At 38.9% G+C, this 16,330-nt stretch overlaps 1 protein-coding gene across 1 annotated transcript; it reads right to left on the reverse strand.

Annotated features, from left to right (window-relative positions):
- Nucleotides 1-1,241: 1,241 nt before the first annotated feature.
- LOC114160319 (heparan sulfate glucosamine 3-O-sulfotransferase 6) lies at nt 1,242-14,753 on the reverse strand. The gene is made up of 2 exons (XM_028042874.1): nt 13,917-14,753; nt 1,242-2,453 (listed from the first exon to the last, which is right to left on the reverse strand). The coding sequence occupies exons 1-2, from the start codon at nt 14,432-14,434 to the stop codon at nt 1,835-1,837; spliced, it is 1,137 nt and encodes a 378-aa protein (XP_027898675.1). The 5' UTR covers nt 14,435-14,753; the 3' UTR covers nt 1,242-1,834.
- Nucleotides 14,754-16,330: the final 1,577 nt, after the last annotated feature.

Consider the following 16,330-nt stretch of genomic DNA (forward strand, 5'->3'; position numbering starts at 1 on the left):
CTTGCTGCTTACTGTTCCAATCAACCGCATTCAAATGCAAGGTTTTATTTCTCTTCATGGAGCAAAGGAAAAACAAGTTTTTATTCTTTGTTTTAAAATCCAGCTGAAATTACCTTCAGTGTGGCCCTTTTCAGCCTTGTTTGAATCAAAGCACACATTTATGTTGGCAGTGGTTTATTTTGCAAAGCAGAAGGATGGTAATGAATGAGATTGATGATCAGACATAGGTGGTGATAAAGCTCATCTGATTATAGTACGATAAAAAGAAACTAGCGAGAATGTAGGTAGCAGTATACTGTAGTAGATAAAGTCAGAGATGAGTGATGTTGACTCTGAGTCTGTATTGTGCTTCCTGCTCATTTCCCAGACAAATTATAGTGCTGGGATTCTGTTATTGCAAGTAGAGGTTTTACATTTTAGTTACTGAAGTGCCCGTCAGTATTGAGAAAAACATTGCATCTCTATATGTTCCCTTTTACCTCTAGGAAGAATGAGTTTTTCCTCATTTTCACTGGGGAGAAAGATATGATCTGTGGAAGATAGGGTTGAGAGCAACTGGGAACAGCTCAGTCCTGTCCTACAGGGAACAACATCACCTCACAAGTTTTCATCCCATGGGTAACAGGATAGATTATTCACGGCGACACCCACAACCAGACTGCTGACACCACCTCTACTAACCGAGAAGGCAGCTAGCATCCTTCTGTGTAGAAGACAAAGTTTCATATGCCGTGGTGCATGTCTGAGATAAAGTCTGAAGCAGTAATGAAAGAAATAGAGACTCTTGCAATAGTTCTGGATCTACAGCATTTGGTTGCCATGGAGACGTAACAGACAAGACTGTTGTCTGTACCAACCTTTATCCTTCAAGCTATTTCCACAAAACTGGGCAACAAAACTTTGTTAAAAATCTGTTAAAAAATAATCTGATATGCTGCTCTACTTTAGTGGATTCTTTTCAATTCATTAACATCTGAAAGAAACAAATTAATTATTATCTTTACTGTTTCTGTCAATCCTTCACAGAAACAGTAAATAATCTGAATGGTAGTTCAAGTTCATATCTTACCTGTACCGCTACAATTTTGGCAGATTGAGACGTTTGCAGATGTTGACAGATGTTTTTTTTGTTTAGTTTTTTTTGTAATAGTTAATGACTATGTAACCATTTGTGATGAACAGATAAAGCTGGTTCTCTGTGAAACACATAAAATTTAGAAAAATTTGCAATTAACACTAAATACAACATTTGTATGTGTAGATTTAATTGAATATTTACATTTGAGGTATAAATTGTATTTCAACTGCAATTAATACAAATTTTTTGCACTGTGTAGCAAATCATCTGATTGTCTTGTTTTGGGTGAAACAGAAAACAGAGCAAAACAATAAAAGTGTCAAAGCATTGCTGTAGTATGACATTATTCCCAATGTCCTTTCAGCTAAGCCATTTTGTCTTTCTTTGCCATGTAATAAACAGTACATGGTAATAAATAAAAGGTTTATTTTTTTTATAAAAACATTTAAACATAAACTATAAATATGATGTCATCTTATAAACAAAAACGAGATAAAAAAAGAAAGAAAATGAAACCTTCAAACCATATGAGAGTGGTTTAAAGTCCTCAATGTGTATATTTGCATATTAGCAGCACTGGGTCTGTCTCAGCTCCACTTCTACAGATAAACTACTGCAGTTTATGAGTGCTGCATATCAGGTTGCATTTACAGGCAAAACGATTTTTGCCTTTACCCCTCCCTGAGAATCTTAGATTTCCAAAATTTCAAAGAAACATCAAGAGGCTTTTCTTAAGGCAGACTTGATTGTTGTTTATCAGTCCCAGCCAAAGTCTTGTCCACTCATCTGATAGAAACGCTGGTTGAACGGTCTGTAGAAGTCCCTGAGTCTTTGCAGAACCTCGGATGGGATCTGGGGGTGAGGTCGGCCCTTTGACTTCCCGAGGCAGCGAGGCCTGCTGCTCCCCTCTGGCTTCTTCAAACAGGGAAAACCTTTAGTCTGGTTGAAGTAGAAATGTTTGTCTGAAATGACTCTTTTCAGGCCCAGAAAGTCCTGAACCCGTCCCATTTCCCCGGCGGGGTCCGACACGAGTCGCTCACCGCTGACAAACAGAAAGTGAGACAGGGGGAAATACTGGAGCCAGTTCTCCAGATGTTTGGCGTAGAGGCCGATGCGCACGGCGCTCCAAGTGGAGTCTACCGGTCCTGTGGAGGAGTTCTTCAAGGCAAAGCTCTGGAAGGATGGTAGTCCCGGGTTCTTGGTGAGTGTCTGGGTGTAGTCGGACACCGCACGCGTTACCGGGTCCCTCACTACAACAATGAGCTTGGTGTGGCAGTTCATTGTGCAAAGACGACTGGGAGCCTCCTTGGTTACAAAGTAGCTCGGTGTCTTCTCCATGGTGATCTGGCCGTCCAGAGTACGGGGCATCAGGTTTCTAGATGAGAAGAAGAAATTTCCAGTTAGGTATTTTGATCCAACGCATTCACTCATCAGAATGTTTCTTCAATGAGCCTAACATCCTTCACGCCAACTTCTTATGCTTTTTCTTATTTTGTTGTGACATGGCATAGATTTCTATGCCGTGTCAGTAAATGTGGACTTTGACTAGACCATTCTAACACAAGATTATGGGGAAATATTTAGTCATTAAACTCCCATACTAGTCTCAAATCTTTGACAGCCTTTGACAGGTTTTCCACTATGTCCTTATATTTAGCTGCATCATTTTTCACATCAATTCTGACCACCTTTCATGTCTCTGCTAAAAAATAAAGCATGTCTACAGCATGATGCTGCCAACACCGCGTTTCATTGTTAAGATGGTGTGTTCTTGTTGTTAGTCTTGTGACAAGTACAGCAATTTGGTCTCAGCGGATTTCATTCAAAAGCACACCACACTTTTTCTGATTTATTTATAAAAAATATTTGAAGACAATGTGTCTCTTTTCCTTCCACTTCACAGTGGTTCACTATGTTGAGTCGGTTTGTCTTATAAAACCCCTCATAAATACATTGATGTTTGTGGTTCAAATGTAAAAAAAAAAAAAAGAAAGAAAAAAAAGTGAAAAGTTCAAAGGATAGGAATGTGCTTTTAACCTCTTATACCTGAAGGAGTGAAGCTACAGCCAAACTTGCCAGGTTGATCACACACTTATTTTAGTAGCCGTAACCCTTCTTTCATTAAATCACCTCAATTCATGTATGATTAAAGGTTTGGATCTAAGACCGTGTTATTGTTTGCAGCCCCTTCGAAACCTCACTTGAAGGTCTGCAGAGTAGGACCATCCGCTCACTTGGGGTCTGATGAGTCTAAAACCACAAAACCTCAAGAACCACTTAACAGCAATTTCCTACAGATTTCCACCCCCTCTTCTTCCTGCAAGAGCAAAGCGCCCACCCTGTTTCATCCTCGCCTCCCCTGCCTGTTACTGCACATATTTAAAGAGCCCAATATGTCTGCAGGAAGTGTGACCAGGCTGTCCAGCTGCTGAGCTCAGCTAGTGTGTTAAACATATGGCTGTGAGGTGGGGGGAGAGGGAGGGAGACACTGTGCACAATAGACCAATACATGTACTGTGTGAGCTGGAATATCATGATATGTTCTGAGTTATGTAAAGTAATCTGCGTCCATAGAACAATAAACCGATTTATCTATTTATTTTTGTTATATGGGTAGCTCACAAACAACATATGTGTGGTATCGTTTGAGCACATTGTTTCTTCTTCTGTGGTTTGATTTCAAGTCCATCTATCAAACAGGCATTGTCGGCACCATTCAGGTCTCAGATGTGCTCGTGATTGACAGAAGAGCTGTATGAGCCAGACTTGTGGCAGACTAAGATTTCAGAAGCGAGACGGTTTGCCTGAGAAACAGGCGATGAGCAATGATTAAAACGGAGGAGGAACTGTCTATTGGCCAATTTGGTTTCATACATCTTATTGTGTTACTGGAAATGGAAAGCATTCATGTGGTTTCCTATAAAATAAACAAGTAATGGAGCATTTGGGCTTTATTTGTTTCACATTGGAAGCCTCAATTGAGTCCAAATGGCCATAATAAGAGGTCGTTCAGAAATGTAGATGAGTTTTGAGGGGAATTTATTTTCCCTGTGAAACTTTTCATGATCAAAGTCTGATCTGATGATTAGTGAAAAGCAAACAAAAGTCTGTATTGCGTTAATACTGCAGCCTCTCTTCATAAGTTTGCATTGAGAAGATAACTAATTAAAGAAATAATCTTCACTCTTTGAGCTCTTGAGAGAAATATCTGTTTCGCTTTAGCACTGGGTGATATCACTTAAACATGTTACTTATGGTTTTTAAGTTGCTGATAGAAGCAGATGTCAGTGGTCTAAAGCCTCAGTTGGGATCATTTAGTCAAAAGCAGCATTAGTCAGGATGAATAATGAGTACATGAGTGTAACTTCATGAATGTGAAAAGCAAACATCTTGAAAGTCTCAGAAAAGAGGTGGATCAAGCAAATCCACAGACAAATATATGGATTGAGAGTTTCAACTATCGGAGGGAATTCACTTGATTTTATCACTTTAAATATGGCATCAAATGGGTTTATTATTACTTAGAGTGGATTTAGCAAAGACGCTTAGTCCACTCTGACATGGATGCTTTTCTGAAACAGACTTTTTCAGCCACGTTGGTATCTCCCATCCACAGGAAAACGGCCTTGTAATAAACACCAACTGATGTAGCTTAAAGAGGGCGCACAAATAAAACTTTATGTGGATTGCAGAGATGGATGAAGGTGAATAAATTCTTGCGGGACAAATAGAATAACAAATAGAATAGAAATAGCCTTTATTGTTCCACAGAGGGTTGGATATCCTGTCAATCCTAATATATTCTGGATGGAGGACTTTTTAAAAAAAGTTTTATGTCTTTTGTGTTTACTTCAAGGTGAGCCATCTCAGCCCATTACAATGCCCATAATAAAAGACCTCTAATTGATCACTATCCAATTGCACGAGGCTATCCTCTGCCTCCTTACTCTGTTTATCTGGGTCTGATCAATAAGTCTGTCTCTGTGTGACAGATTGTGCTCAGTGCTTGCAATGCGTGTGGTTTTCACTATGCACACACGTGGGCACAGCAGTAACGGTGTTTACTGATAAGTGAATTAGCGTTTGCCCTCTGATTCGTCATGCGTGGGCTTGGGTTTGTCCTTCACTCCTCCTTGTTGAGTGACACTTTGGATAATGACCATTAGTTTTCTTTCCATACTCATGCATAGTTAATGAGCTGTGGCTTTTACCCCTCTCCCTCCAAGTGCCTGTCCCCCTATTGATCAATCAGTCTCATTAACCAAGAATCAATAAGTAGCAACTTCTGTCATAAATCTGTCTGCATATGGCGACAAGGAGTACTGTAAATCTGTCATGGATGATTCATTTAAAATCCAGGTGCAAATCAAAATTCTTGTTTAACCCGCAATAAACTTGTAAATCTTAGTTTTGTGCCTAAACGTGAGGCTCGGGGAACAAATATGTTTTCTATTTAGCCCATCAAAAAAAGCGTTGCTGATAAACTACACGCGTCTGGAACTCCCTGCTGTTAAAAGAATGCAACGCTTTTTCCTCCCCGAAGTGCCACAGAGCTGATTACAAAGCTGATATGCTGGAAGCAGTCTGGATCGCACAATTAGATTAAAAAAAAGAAAACAACAACAAACTTTTCTGCGAGGATGTGGCCAACAGACTTCCTGTCCCTCAGATTACGGGCTCTCCCACTGAAGTGCTCCAGCTTACACCCCTGCAGCACCTTAGAAAAAGGCATGCTGCACATCAAGTGTGTGTGATCAGAGGAAACAAGACCATTAAAAATCTAAATCTACCATGTCTTTTTCTCAATCAAAAACAGGTTGGTAACTTTAGGGCTTATAATGTCATTTACTGGACCATTTATATAAAAACTGTTTTGTTCTTTTTTGTTTTGTTTTGTTTTTTTGCTGGAAAAATGTTTTGTTACAATCAGCGTCTTTTCATCCAAGATATTGTTCATAGCAGAGATCCAATTAAAAAGGCTGGTGGAAAATCAAGGCAATAAAACTAAAAGAGCCCCCAAAAACAATGTGAGGGAAACATTTCTCAGCAGAGTTGTTGTGCTCAAAGGGTGACAGGGGAAGCCTTAAGGCCAGGGACTGCCCAACAGGATGAGTGGGAACTTTCATATCTAAATGAAATACTGCTTGTCATCACCTCTGACAGTGAAGGAGGGGGAGGGCATATAAATACTGGAAGTGAAGTGACAGTGTGGTTTGGAAATGAAAAGAAGTCTAACATGTTTTTAAAAAAATGTGGCTGTCGGTTCCTCTTCCCAGACTTTTGGTGATTCTTCATCCACTCTGGTCACAGTTAGTCACCCATTAGCTTATGTCAGCATTTATTCCAGCATAATGTACAGATTAAAAGGGGGAAAAATAGCCAATCAGCTCCTGTTCAAATAACTAAAAACAAAGACTTCTGAGGTACAGAGTTAGCCCACTTATTTCTTTTACAGTGGCTTGCAAAAGCATCCATAGTTCTGGAGTGTTTTCACAGTTCCAACCACAAACTTCTATGCATTTTATTTCTGATTTTATTTGATAGACAAACACAAAGTAGCACATCATTGTGAAGTGGAAGGAAGATAAAACACGGTTTTCATTTAATTTTCCCAAAAAAGAAGAAATTCAAAAGTCTGAAAAGTCTGACATGCACTTGTATTTGACTCCCTTTATTTATATTCCTCTAAATAAAACTAATTTCAATGGCGTGCCTTTAAGAGTCACCTAATTAATAAATAAACTTGCATCACAAAGACAAAGTACTGGTGAAGTTTAAAGCACAAACAGGCTTCATGAAACAATACAAGATGGTTGTACAAAGTACTGACTAAGGATTGCTAAATACAAAAGCCTGCCACACATTTCAGATGTCACAGTGTAAAAGACATTTGAACATCATGTAGAATTTTCCTTCCCTTTCACAATTATAAACTACTGTTTGATTGTCACATAAAATCCACATAAAATACTTTGAAGTTTGTGGCTGTTAAGTGTAAAGTGATAGAAATGTTCAAGGAGTATGAATATGTTCACTTGATGCTATGAGCTGAATATGAATCTCTTTATGGCTCTAAGTGGAGGATTACGTCCCGGGACGTTGACGGCGAGTAATAATATTGTCACTAGCTCATACCGCAGGCATTAGAAGATGCTTACCCTCACGATTAATAATGCATTAATGGACTAAGTGAAAAGCTAACCTCCAATTGAGAAAACCTAAGTGCTGAATTTTCACAGAAACTACTTGAAGTGGCCATCAAGAAAGGAAAGGAGTAATGTATGTTGGTACTTTAGGCTTGTTGATGCCTGAGGAAAGACAAGTAGTGTCCATTATAATTAGGAGTTTTTAGACCTTCCAGGGAAGTTCAATAATGTATGTAGCTGTTGCACTCAGAATATGCATGCACCACCATTATCATGAATGATAATGACATCAGTCTAATTTTGAATACTTTTGTGAACGACTACACTAAAGCTGAGTTTTAATTGTTTGCATAGTGGCTGACGGTGGGTAGGGAGAACAATGAGTCATTTCAGCCTCAGGGCTGCTGAACAAGTTATTAAAACACAAATTTAAAGTGGAGTAGTATGAAAAGTCTAAGAAACAAATCCAACTAACCCACATGGTAATATTGACTTTCCAGAGCCTGTAATTTAGCAATGCAGTGAAGAGATGAGGGAATGATTCACAAATCCACAAGTAAACGCATTATTTTAAAGCAAAAATGTCAATTTCTTTAAGGCAGAGACAAGTTGTAGAGGTTTAGCAATTATCCAGGAAAATCTGCAAGCAGCGCAGAAAACCTGGCAAATACACCGATGGCCAATCTTTAACCTATAAATATGATGGTATAAGTGGGTCCACCATTTTGATCTAGACAGAAATACAATTTAATTGATTGCCATTAAATGTAGATATCCACAGTCTCCTGAGATTTAATCAGGATGTTTATTCTCTTGTATTCAATTAAGGGGCATAAAGTTTACTTTGAGTAACCTGAAGTGCTCAGACATTTATATCCTCTCCAGGGGGAAAATATAACTTTGGTGAATATTTTTCATGTGATCATCAAGTTTTGATTACATTTACATTTTAGTTTCTAGTCAGGTGATTTTGTTTGTAGCGTAAGTTAGCAAATGCTAGCAAAATTCCAAACATAGCAAACGACTGCAGATAATGGGGAGACTTTGTATTTAGGAGGAGTGTATTTATGTAAAAAGTAATTATAATGTTTATGGATTAAAGCCCTCAGCGCTGGCTGGGTTGTCGGATGGTTTTCCAATATAGTACACGCAGTCTGAATCAAGGACTATTTTAGCTTTACCGAACCCCTGCCCATCAACACTGAAGTTAACTGGAGTGGCGGTGATGATACAGACTGTCCTGCAGGTGCATGCAACAATTGTCTCTCCTCTGTTGTCAATTCAGCAACGTTGCTATGTTTAGCAACATTTCAGTTAAAAAAAAATTGGTATTGACCAAAATCGAATTCAGCAGATCAGACCTTTTTAAAAATCGGTAATCGATGATCAGGCAGAAAACTGCAATCAGTTCACCCCAAGTTAATATAGATTTCCCATTTCAGGAGAAGACATAAATAAGGTAAGGGCATGAAAGAGTGAAAAAATTGGTTTGACATTGAAATTTGATGTCTAAGTTTACTCTGATATAGATCTGGTGAAAAAGGTTAGGGGATGATGAAACTCATATCTATATGATTTCTAACCAAGCTACTCTTGACTGTGTCATTGTTTTCAGATTTTCCTTGGCCCATGCTACCTTCACTGGAAATTGCAGCGCCACCGACCATGACTACCAAGCATCTGAGGCATCCGCTGGAACAGAACCATCATTTCTTTGACTATTTTTCTCACAGACCTAAAACGACCTAAGTGAAACTATTCCAAAATTTTTACAAGCACCCCAAAATGAACCACAATGTGCCTTAAATTATAATAATTCACCCCATCTGGGGTTTGAGTGTGGGCTTTTCCCCAAACCTTATAACACCACCTAAACCCAACTACGGCCAAAACCCACCATCATTAAAACACATTACCGCTATACACTGTGGAAGCCACTTCCTGGTCTGCTACGCCAATCAGGGGCACTGAACCGCCATCACTAATGGCCTTAGAGCTTAATTTTGAAGGAGCCATTGGTAAAATTGCCCTCACTTGGGAAAATGTTGCCCCATAACCATAAAAGCCCACCTCCAAAACCTCAGCTGTCAAAAATCAAGATTGGCTCGATGATTAGTTGAACTTGACCTCCTGGATAGAAGAAGGTGTGTGAGAGAGACAGAGATACAATTTTTGGTTTGATGTTTTTCAAAGCATGAAAGAAACAGCTGATCTTTTTTGATATAACATACAGTCATATCTTGTGTTGTTTCAGTTTTTTTCTGTTGGGTTTACCTTTTTTTAAAAAATAAAATTATTTGATCAAGAAATTTAAAACGCAGTTGGAAAAAAAAACAGTACAAGAGTCGGCTCATGCAGCATCTCTCGCAGCCTTCACAGGTCCTGATTTAAATGATTTATGCTATCTTTTAGCAACAGTCTGATTGGTCACAGTCTTACATGTTAAGCCTGTGGATCATCCACACAGTTAGTCCCATTTTACTTTAGGAAAAACAAGCTTTCCAAATAGCTAAACATTTCCCCTCAAAAATCGAAAGCTGCTTTTTAAAGATGTACTTGGCTTCTTGGTAGATTTCACCAAAAATAAATTTTAAAAACACAATGAGAACATAATGAGAAACACAATTAAAGCATTTCATATGTCAAGACAAAAAATAGAATGCCATTGTCTCATGAAAAGCTGTGGGTTTTTAGCTGTCTGTAGTGGCTGACAAATCCCATATGTAAGCTATACGACATCACAAACTCTTTAAACCTTCGCCTCATTTTAAATGCAATGTTTGTGGGTTTTCTGTCCCAGTAATGAGTTAAGTGCTCACATGCAAACAAAAGAATGGAATGGAAATACAGACATGTAACACACAAAAAAAGATAAAAGCAAGAGAAAACATTTATAAATGGGTCTAACACAGTTACTGAAGGGTACAGAATAATCTATGGTGTGTCTTCACCAGTGCAGCTCACTTTGATACTTTCAGCAACTGACATCAAACTTTCATATTGTGACAGCTTACAAGTTCCATTAAACTCATATGTCATTTTAATAATTTTTTCCATCCAGGACATGTGGTAGCAGACTCTTTGTGCTATCATAAATAAAGTCTATTTTTTTTATATAAATGTTTAAAGAAAGGTTCGGTTATAAAACAAATCTTTAGCTTCTCCAAAATCGTTGTACAGGTCATTGAATCCTCAGTGGAAATCTTTGAGAGGCTCTAAAAGACGTGACACTGGGGCAGTGTTTTAGTTGCAAGTCAGAAAAACAGGATTTTCCAGTTGAACACACTAACAAGGCTAGTTACTGTTAGTAATACAAGCCAATAGTAACGTGTGCCTCCAAATCACAAAATATTTGGAGGTAAAAGCTGGGCTAAATGTAAAATGCATGCACCTGTCAGATATCATTGGTTGAAAATATTGAAAACTTTGCTTTCGTTTGTTTTCATTATGCATTATATGCTTTAAACCTTGCATCAGCCTGTCGCATAAAATCTCAATTGAAGAAATGGAAGTTTGCGGTTATTGCATTACAAAATGTAGAAAATGTAAGTGGAAGAAAACTTTTTCAAATCACTATGTGAACATGTAACAAAAGCCACAAAAAAAAGATTAAAGCGCTTTCTCTGTATCCACAATTAAGAATAAAGACTTCAATTGTTTTTCTTAGAGTCTTTGTGAAAAGCTTACTTGTTCAAATAGATAAGTCATATTATATGTATAAATCACTGATGTACACACACTGTCAACCAGTATTGTACACACACATGGTATCACTGCAGACGACTGCAAACACATCTCAACAGTATATGACATATAATGACAGCTAAAATTATATCTTTACAAACCCATATCTGAAGAAATACAAGCGTGCAAAGTTACACTAATAAACCAAGTTTTCGGTTTTTACTCCTTCTGTGGCATACTTTACCTCTAATGCAGATCTTACATATGAGTTATAAAGAAATCAAATAGCTTATATTTTTCCTCAACCATATTTTATCTGCTTTGTACTGTTTTGCAGATTTTACTGTATGGCAAATCTATTTTACAGCCCCCGGTGGTGTTACTACAAAATTAGTGGAGCAACAAAACAGTTACTTTAAAGCAGGGGTCTCAAACTCCAGTCCTCGAGGGCCACAGACCTACAGTTTTTAGATGTGCCACAGGTACAAAACACTGGAATGAAATGGCTTAATTACCTCCTCCTTGTGTAGATCAGTTCTCCCAGCCTTGCTAATGACCTAATTATTCTATTCAGGTGTGGTGCAGCAGAGGCACATCTAAAAGTTGCAGGACTGCGGCCCTCGAGGACTGGAGTTTGAGACCCCTGCTTTAAAAGGTTTATAGAACCATACAGGGTCATTTAAACACATAAAAACACAAAATGTAAGTAGCACCAAATCTGCCACAGGTATTCACACATATAAACTTTGTCAGAGAGGAATACAGTGAAGCGAGGTGGGATTAGGATGAAGCGCATCAGACAGGGGGGTGTGTGTGGAAGAGGGGGTAAAATATGTGAAAAGAATGTGTGAAAACTGGGATGCAAATGTGGTAATTAGAAACAGGAGGGAACCTATGTGTAAAAGTGTAGGATACGGGGGGGAGGAAAAATTCATACGGTGCATAAAGAGACAGACAAGGAACAGAAATCTTTCAACATGTTAAAATTATCAGCGGTGAAACTGTTTCCATGTGGCCAAATATGCTCCGTTAAGGCGGAGTGAGGAGTTTATGGCAAGATGGGGTGGAATTACATCTGAGAAACCTCTGAAATCTGTGTTTGTTAATGCTCCTCACCCTGTCATAACCTTCACCTCTCCTCATGGCACCTTTCTAGCTCAGAGGTCTCACAATACTATTGTCCTGTCAGCCTGATGAGAGCTCAGTTGGGACCAGGTTCAGAAGCTTGCAGAACATCTGGATATGATCAGGATCAGCTTCATCGTGAGCTAAAACCCTCTTCAGAGCCTTAATTGAACCCAGATATAAATTACAGTTTTAGTCAAACAGGTCAATCCATAATCAGCTGCTGCCACTACAGCAGAAACTAATTAGAAACCCCCCAAAATCACGCACGGTAATCAAATCATCACATCTGCATAAGCTGAAGATAACATCCAACTTAGACCTTTTGTTGACATTGCAGGGTGATCATAGTTGGTTTCCTATGCGGAGCACAACCAGAGCAAACATAGGATGACAGGTGGAAGTGTGGGTTGTAAATGGTTTATAAATGGGCATCAAGATGATGAATGGCTCCTCTGGGGCCCCGAGGACCCTTTGATCTACAGTGCAGAACACATGGATCGTACCTTGTGAAGCTGATCTGAGTACATCAATCTTTTTGTGTTCTGGCTCATTTATTGACAGTACACATCAGCACATATGCGTAGGAGGCTCAACTTTTAACAGGATGGTGGTCCCTATGTATGGTTTGACGTTTTGTGTTTATTTTCAAACCTTAGGTTGTTCCTGTCACCTTAATTCCTGCTATGAAGTATTGTGGATCAATAGTAGGATCTAAACTAGTTTTCCTATCCTTTTACACAGGACTAAGCAGTCCTCTGAGTACAAATTGCCACAACCATCTCTTGTACACATTTTTGAAGTTAATTTCTTTTTCACTTTATAATTCAGTGCCTATGCTTATTTGATGTGAAATCACCTTTAAACCCCATCTAGATTTTGAAGCTACTTGTCATAAAATTGTAAATTGGGACCCAAAATGCAGGGGAGGAAACAGGAGGCAGGCAGGTGAAAGTCAAAGGTGTACATAAAATTAAGTAAAACCAAGAACTAAAATACAGCAGTGAATCCAAACAAAATCAAAAGTAGGAGACCACGAGGAAACAGGCTGGTGGCATAAAAGCAAATATTTATGCCGGAGACTTGATTGCTGAACAAGAAGCAGGTGGCTGATTAGAAACTGTACGCAGCTGTGAGGGAAGAAGGCAAGTAGCGGAAGTTGATGAGAGGAAATAGGAGAAATGTCTGAGAGAAAATACAGGCAAAAAGGGGAAACAAGGAAACCAGAGATTTAACAAACCAGAGACACAAACAAACAGGGGAAACTGCCCGTGTATATTTGTTAGTGAAAATCATCCAAAACTGGACTGTATCTTTAAATATCTGGTTCTCAAAAAAAATTATTTTAACAAATATTCAATTTCTTAGAATCATCTGGTTTGTTGATTGATTGCAGAGATTTTGATATTTAATATTTTTTGTTGTTTGTTTAATTAATATTTTCAACACTCTGTGTATTGTAATTATAGGTTGGCAGTTTGGCATGTGTTTAATATGTTACATTTCCTTGTGTTTATATGTTTTTGTAAAAGCATGCACATTTAACAGTGCTTTTGACTTTTTTGAGTAATATAATTTTTAAGACAGTTTATGTGAGCAAATGAGACTTCTTCCATTGGAACGAAAGGTTCATTTCTATCTACTGAGCCTTCTTTACCACTTGGTGAACAAGCGAACACACAGCACACATGTATATCCTTTTACCTATCGTGTACAAAAACGTAATGAGAAAAGGTACGTCTATTGTCCTTCACTTTTTGTATGTATCTGATCTGCTGTTTTTTAAAACTCTTTATTTAATGCAATAGTTTAAAGCAACTTTAACAGTTGTGTTTCCATTAAATTTAGATGTGAACCAACAACCTGTTCTGTAAGCAGCCTACCTGTACCACTCCAGCCCTCTGTCATAGAACCTGTCGAAGAAATGTGGCTCTGCGCCAAACGCCCTCACGTCCGGATGGATGCGCAAAAACTCCAGCAGGGCGCGGGTTCCTCCTTTCTTCACCCCGATGATAATGGCATTTGGAAGCTTTTTAGTCCCGTAGGTGTTGGAAACGGGGATGCTGTTTGTCTCCTTCTTGCTGCCCTGCTCGTACAGCTGCTGCTCCGCGTCCACCTGCAACGCGTCCGGAGAGGCTGTCCGCTTGTGGAGCTGCCGCTGCGCGCCGGGGTGGTGAGGCGGAGGCGACCGGAGGTCCACCAGCACCTGGCTGCGGTCGTCCACGTTGTCATAGCCCCCGTCTGCACCTTGTTGGCTGTATAAAGTCCTCGGAGCCGAGTCGCAAAGTCCAGTGAGACAGTAGAAGAAATAAGTGAATATTAGGACCATGGTGAGGAACACGGAGACCTTGGAGAGCACCTTTCCAAAGTTAAGCCTGACTCTGCAGCCGCCACATCCCATGAGTTGATCTCCTGCTGGACGCCAAATGACCGAAACCTTGACAACATGCTTCTTCCTCCTACATGGATCGGATCTGTATGAGTTAGAACCTGTTGCGCAAATAAGTAGAACTTCCCTCAGCTCAGCAGTCCATTTGGCAGCGATTATTTGTCAGAAGTGAACTTCACAATGCTTGTCAAATGAAAATGAAACGTACACACAGAATCACTTTTAATTGGAAATCACTTTATCTTCAAGCTTGTTTTTATGCCCAGACCTGGTAGCACGCTGGTGCGCTCTGAGGTGTTCACTCCTCGGCGCTCTTCATTTGCCCCTCGGTCGACACGCCTCACAAGTCTCCACCCTTCACTCCAGTGGCAGATGACAGGCCCTTACAGTTCACTGTGTAAACAAGTTTCATATTACAATCTGCTGTGCATCATAACAAGCCCAAAACAGAATAAAAACATATATAAAAGCCTGAAGCACTCACAGTACCTAACAGAAGTGTTCACACCGCTTGAACTTTTTCACATTTTTGTAATGCCACAAATGTTGCTGCATAAACTAACACAAAAAAGTAAAATTACACTTTTTTAGCTTTCTCAGAGAACCTGAAAAGTGTGGCGTGCATTTCTATTCAGCCGCCTTTATTCTGATACTAGAGTTGGGTGAATCCATCCAAAAATATGTGTAATATCAATACCAAATCGGTATCAGTATGGAGTCTTTTTAAGTCTTTTATATCCGTTTTCCCATCAATTCTGAGCATCTTCCCCAGTAGGTTATGAAGAATAACACCATGATGCTGATCATCTGTCCTTGCATGTTGGCTGTATCTCTTACATAGCTTGCGACAAACTTTAAACAGACTTGTTATGGTATTCTCTCAACATTTGCTTTCTCGTTTCATTGAACTTTGTGGTTGCAATGTGAGCAAATATGGAACATTTCCAGATGCAGGAATAATTTTTTCAACCCACTTTAGTATTAAAGTTTTAGCTTTATGATTGTTACCTACACAGAGGAAAATCCTCATTGCACCTCGATCGACATGACTCCTTTGAGAGTTCTTGTCTCCTTTTGTGCTCTGGTTGCACCTTGAGACGCAACACTAAACCAAAACACAGACGTCTGAAATATAAATTTAAAACCGGAGTGCCCAGGAAAGCAGAAGAATAGCTCACTACCTCATACAGTATGACAGGTTGAGATTGTCACCTTCAGGCTACATGCAGGAGGGATCAGCGCTGGGATGTTTCTCTGACTTTGTAAAGCAAGTGTAAGGTTTCTTCTGACAGTGAGGCGAAGTTTAGACTTTGAACTGACTTTGTGGAATCGGTTTTGAAGGATAAGAGGATAAAAAAAGAGGGTGGAGAAATGTCTGGATAAACTATTTAAGGAAGAGGTGAACAACTCAACCCTTAAGCAACAAATACTCAGAGAGAGATCATGAATACATTTGACAGTCTCACTGTAAAGTTGGACTGTTGTGTGTTTTAATCCATATTCAATAGCATTAGTTCATAGTCTTTAAAAACTGATGTTTTCTGACTTAAGAAAAAAACAAGAGGAAATGTACTTTGTGTATTTTAAAGTGACTAAAGTTAGGGCTGCAGCTCAGACGTAATAAAATGAAGCATATATTAGTTAAGACAAACAGAACATGTTATAGAAAAAAAACTTAGCAAGGATTTCTGTATTCTACTATTCTTTATTAATTAAATTTCCAATGAAGCGATGGAGTTTGTTGACTAGGTACTTCCATAGCTGTTTTCATCCATCGGTATTAATTTTCCAGGCATTTCTATTCAGTTTATGTTTACCAGTTTATTTTAACGATATTTAACATTTCACCCTTTCTTTGTTATTCATTATTCCATTCTGGGTTTTTTTAGACATATAATAGATACTAAT

Source organism: Xiphophorus couchianus, chromosome 16 (genome assembly GCF_001444195.1).
Source record: "Xiphophorus couchianus chromosome 16, X_couchianus-1.0, whole genome shotgun sequence".
Classification (NCBI taxonomy): domain Eukaryota; kingdom Metazoa; phylum Chordata; class Actinopteri; order Cyprinodontiformes; family Poeciliidae; genus Xiphophorus; species Xiphophorus couchianus.

Coding starts and splice junctions, on each gene's coding strand:
- LOC114160319 (XM_028042874.1), bottom strand. CDS start 14,434: ATGGGATGTGGCGGCTGCAGAGTCAGGCTTAACTTTGGAAAGGTGCTC. Junction 2,454..13,916: donor AGAGGGCTGGAGTGGTACAG/GTAGGCTGCTTA, acceptor CTTCTCATCTAG/AAACCTGATGCCCCGTACTC.